The 5,569-nt window shown below is 44.8% G+C and overlaps 1 protein-coding gene across 1 annotated transcript; it reads right to left on the bottom strand.

Annotated features, from left to right (window-relative positions):
* Positions 1–1,272: 1,272 nt before the first annotated feature.
* Positions 1,273–4,913, bottom strand: LOC133890305 (G-type lectin S-receptor-like serine/threonine-protein kinase SD2-5). Its single transcript, XM_062330716.1, has 2 exons — positions 4,491–4,913; positions 1,273–2,373 (listed from the first exon to the last, which is right to left on the bottom strand). Exons 1-2 carry the CDS (start codon positions 4,911–4,913, stop codon positions 1,273–1,275), a joined length of 1,524 nt encoding a protein of 507 aa, XP_062186700.1.
* Between the last annotated feature and the right edge of the window lie 656 nt (positions 4,914–5,569).

Raw genomic sequence — 5,569 nt, 5'->3', positions numbered from 1 at the left:
AAATCATTTTGAACCTGGTCCGAGTCACCTTGCACTGGCGTCACACTGTCGATGTGATCACCGAGACCGAATTTGCTGAAGACCGCAAAGAACAGCTGGCTCCATGGCCTGTAATTTGACCCATGGAGTCTTTATTTTGATCAGTTGAATCTGGTGGGAGGGGAGAGGTGTGGTTGTGACCTGCGCTGCGAGACCAGTTGGCGAGGAGGAGGCAGAAGAGGTGGTGCTCATGGCAGGGCAAGGAAGAGGTAGCGGATGAGATGAGGATCATGCGGTATCTGATACCATGAAATGAGTGAACACGAAGAAGAGGCGTGTATTCACTATATGCGGTGTGTATTTATACAAGCAGCTGAGTGTGCGCTTGTGAGCTGAACTACCAACGACCTAGACCGAATCATACGCCAGTAGCCAAAGGACTCGGCCATGATCTGAACTAACTAACAGTCAAGCCTATCAGTAAGACCAGGAGAGCCATTGAGGCGTTGGACAGGTGAGGGGAGGCAGCAGCTATCGCTAACACTTTTTTTAAGTTAATAATGAAAAAAGTTTACAGACTCTGCACAAAGGAGCAAAGCACTTAGCCTGGTTCGTTATTACATCGTAGCAGCCTCAAGCTGAACAATTGAATAGGAATTTAAATAAATTAACACAGCCTGGTTCATTATTATATGGCACTCACTTGTACATATATATTGCTTTATATGTTCACATTTATGTCAACCTCCAAAATTATGTGTGGCTAGTAACCTTACCGGGACTTCCCGGTAGATGTTTCGTAACAGCCGAAGCTATTTGAATTTGGATAAATTTTTGTTCAAATTTTGAGATATGAAACTGGCCTACGACCAGTAAGGCAGTAACCGGCCACCTGGAGGTCCTGGTATCTATCTTTCCAAACCGGCATGTTTAACATTTTGGTCTTACTTGTACTCTCTTTGAAACAAAGATTTTCACACAAAATTAAGCTGAAAGACACTAGCAACCAGGTTAAAATCATGGTCACATGCATGGGAGGACGTGTGCGTGTGTTCCGTAATGTTACATGTTATCTCTATTATAGGCGATGTCTTATGACGCACCCACATAAACATGTTTCTATTGTGTATGCAGCATTTGTGTCTACTCTTAAAAGTATCATGAAATGGTATATAGTTAAAATAACATAGCATCATCTCAATAGTCTAGAACACAAATGGATAAAAGAGATAGTCAGGCTGTATATTGCACGATTTATTGACATCCTGGAGTATGCATTCCTTACTGTGTACATCAGTTTTGTACAGCCCTATTGCTGTCGTTTCTATTTTGCTCCACGGCCTCGGCTTCGGCCTCTTGAGGCTCGTTCGCTGCGGCTGGGGCTGCGAGCTTACGAAGACGCCGAATATACAAAGCAATGAGCACCGCGAACACCAGCGCGCAGAACACGTCGATCGCCCCGCAGATCATTAGGATCTTGGTGATCATGCCGTGAAAACCAGCGTCGTCATCCACGTCCTCGTCACCTCCTCCTCCTGCACGTAGCTTCACCCAGTAGCTGTACCGGCGGCTCCCTCCGGCCACCTCCCTGCCCCCCGCCGACAGCGTGTAGAGTGAGCATACGCCGTGGTCGGCCGTGGCGACGCTGGCGTTGTCCTTCACGTAGAGCGCGGCGTTGCACGAGAGGTTGTGGGCGCACAGCTCCACGCACTGCCACAGCGCCATGTTGGTCAGCGGCGACGCGGTCCTGAGCATCGTGGTGACGCCCCTCAAGTGGACCATGCACTCCTCCGCGCCGGTCCCGTTGCAGAGGCTGCTGCTGGCATTGCCAGCGCGCTCTGGCCTATCGGCGTACATGGAGAAGTCGGTGCATTTCCCGGCGGTAGAGCATACCTCATGAACGCTGCAGGAAAGCGGGAGCTCGCAGAACCCCATAGCTTTGTACGAGGCCCTGAACTTCTGGTGATGAGCATCGTAGTAGTACATCCCCAGGTTGCCGTCGTCTCCCAGCGCCAAGAAGCTGATGGATGGCTTCTTCACCGGTGCAATGATCCGTGCCACCGTCGTCCCCTGTGGGTCGAGCATCCTTAGCCCCGACCCGTTGAGTCTTGCCGATGCCATCGTCCGGTTGGCTCTAGGGGCCAGCTCCCAGTAGGAGTACAAGTACTTGGTTTGCCCAAAGTTGACGTAGGTGGCGATCTTGTCGCCGTCGAGCTCGAAGGAGTAGAACGCCGAGGACATAACCTGTGTCGTGGACGCGATGAAGTACGAGGGTACTCTACGTTGTTGTCCGCGTAGGAATTTGTCTGTCGGATCGTCCAAGCTTTGCCACCTTGTGTGGTTCTGGGCGTCGAGGAGGACGAGGTTGCCGGTGTTGCGATTCAACTGTAGAGCCTGCACGCAGACATGCCATTGTTAGAGCCTGCTTAGAGGCAAAGAAGAAGATATAAACATTGAGTTCTCGCATGATACATCCGTGAATACAACTGCTTATGTTTATCCCACTTTCAGGAATATTCTTTTTCTACACACACAAGAATACGTTCATCCCATTTGAATACTGGTGCATGTAAATCTCCTACGAACACACACGCTAGCATTTCCACTATTCTATTCTTGAATTTGAATCGTGCACAAAGTTGTTGTTTTTCTGTGCGTGCACGTACGTGATGATTCCTTATCCTATATGGAACTTCTCATCTCAATGCTCCATCCAACGGCACATCATACTACTATACTAACAGTGGCGGAATCCGTCCTCCTGCTACTGTAGCAGGGACCAACCATTGTGCTACTGTATCTACATTAGCAGATGGGCATGCCCGTTATTGTATATGTATATGGATACCATACGTATATGTATATATATATATATGTGTATCCATATATATGTATATATATACATATAATAGAATTTTCATTTTCAAGAAAATGTGAAAAGAAAAAATTAGTTATATTGATAAATCAACTTAAACAATTAAAATGCAAAAAAATATTGAAACTCAAAAATATGAAACAAACTCTGTTATATTCGTATTACTAATGTAGCTACTGTCCACCAATATATTATGTATATATATAAATGTATATAAATACACATATATACAAATATATATACTTATATTTATATATGTATATTACATACATGAGTCCAGAGGAATCCAACGTCCCAATTCCGATAATATATACTAACGGTGGAAAAATCGGTGCACTAATATGAAACAAATTTTGTTAGGTACGTATTACTGACGTAGCTACTGTCCACCAATATATTATGTATATATATAAATATATATACATACAAATATATATTTATATTTATATATGTATATTACATACATATACTAACGGTGGAAAAATTGATGCACTCTCAGGCCACTGCTACTGAAGCTACTACAAATCACGCAACATTCCAATATAACATTTGTTCAAGACAGGCGTAGCAAAGTGCGTCAATCTACCTAGTAAATACAATAAATAGGAGGAGGTGCTCATTGGATGAGAGAATATGCAAATACGTTGAATGCTTGAAAGCTTGAGTTGCTTCAGGGAAAGAATATGAGATATGCACTTTCCTTTGTTAATACTAAGATCAGCATTAAGATAAAGTGCAACTTGAGTGCCTTGTGAGGCGCTAGAGGAGTCCTTGTAAAATACTAGGTTTTCACAGGAAACACATTGAATAATACTCTTTTTGGTTATGTAGCAAATTATTCCTTTAGGAGCTGCCAGCCTCTTATGTAATTAATTTTCATATATAAGAAAAGTTTGGGAGGAACATCCAATTATTAGTTGTTTTTTTAAACGAAAGTACACGAGAGCTGCTTTTTATATTAATAAAGGAGAATAGCCCGACATGCCTAGTATTAACTGTAACTTGTTAGTTTGCTTCCTCAGGCCAAGTATTATTAGCCGTTCCTAAATTGCGGAACACTTATTTATATTCAAAGTAGAAAGCTCTCATCGGACTATTCAAGTTAAACTTTAGTTCTGGAACAACAATTTTAATAAACTTGACTCACATCCTTCCCGGCGCTTTTATAAAATACTCGCATAAACCTTCTTGTCCATGTCTATGCCAATTTCGCGCCCTAAACCAATTTTTCTATTTTTCCCTAGTGCCTTTCACCACGTATAGCATAGATTTTCTTTCCCTTCTCAATAATCCAGGAATTATTTTTATTTGATCCGGTAGGTTGTTCATGTTGCTTAGCAATTCCCGGTTAGTATTTCTGCCTGTGAGCGGTGGTTTAGGACCAACGCATCCGGCAAATCTCTCTGTCAAAAAAACTGTGGACGATGTAGACGCCTACCCCAGATGGCAGATGTTCCTTCTACCGATGCACACATGCACAGGCGATATTCTAGCACTGTTCCATCGTCTACCCATATCAAAATTTGCGAACGAATCCTAATATTTCCGACGCAGAACTTAACCACGGTGAGATCATGCACGAACGAAGCAATCAAACGATGGAGAAAGTAAAGCGAAAAAGAAGACGGCGCATCACCTTGACTCCTTGCCCCGCCGTGCCGGACAGCCACCCGACGGTCCCGGCGCCGTCAGCCAGCCGCAGCTGGCCGTCCCCTGTGAGCTCGAGCCGGCACAGGGAGCCCACCGGCGGCACAAACTTTTCTAGATGGTCCGAGGCCCAGACCTTGACGTCGCCCAGGAGGACGACCAGCGAGCACGTGTATCTTCCCGCGCGGGCCTCCGCGCTCACGGCTGCGACGAAGCCAGGCTGCTGCTTGCCCTGGGCATTGAGCACCACGACCCTCGCGGCGAAGCCCGGCTGGTACGGCGCCGGAGGCAACCGCACGGCGACCTGGCCGCCGAGAGGGAAGTCTGCCGACGAGAGGGCGGCTTGTTGGAGGAGGAGCATGGCCACGGGAAGCAGCAGAAGCGAGGTGCAGGCGCCGTCGCTCATGGCCATCGCGGTGGTTGTTGTTGGAGATTTCTTTTTTTTTTTTTTGCTTGGTTCGATAAGGGAAAAAGGAAACGAAATGAATTCAATTTATTTTTCTTCCAGGTGTTTGTGTTTACACTCCTGACGAACTTCAAAGACTTGAAATAAACAGAAATGGCAGGCACTAATCCCGTGACGGGATTAGTATTCAGAAATGGTAATTTGGCCACGAGAGTTAATGGTAGCACCGTGCCTTATAGAGGGGAAAAACTCCAAAGGAAATGTTCGTCGTGTCTGCTGAAACAAAAGAAGGAAAGAAACACGGCTACTCTGCACGCAAGCTATAATTTGTTGGACTAATAAGAAAACATAGTATGTAACCCGTGTGGTAAGCTAGATTCGGACAAAAATGCATTTTCTTCTTATGGATATTTTTGTTAGATAAAATTCTTACTATGGATAATTTGACAAAAGATGTTGGTCTCGGTGTCAAACATGCCCCCATGTGATCAAGAAGATAAGATCCTAATACACCTAAGGACTGTATTTTTATAAAGAAAGTATGGATGCATATATCACAAAGGCTAAGAATCACTGGTATGCCACTGCTCTCTCAATTCCATACACTGAGTGGTTGGTGGAAGGTGGTATCAAACAAAGTTGACAAGTAACTAATACGTGAT

This window comes from Phragmites australis, chromosome 14, assembly GCF_958298935.1.
Source record: "Phragmites australis chromosome 14, lpPhrAust1.1, whole genome shotgun sequence".
Taxonomy (NCBI): Eukaryota; Viridiplantae; Streptophyta; class Magnoliopsida; order Poales; family Poaceae; genus Phragmites; species Phragmites australis.
This window is presented reverse-complemented; position numbering and strand designations above follow the sequence as displayed.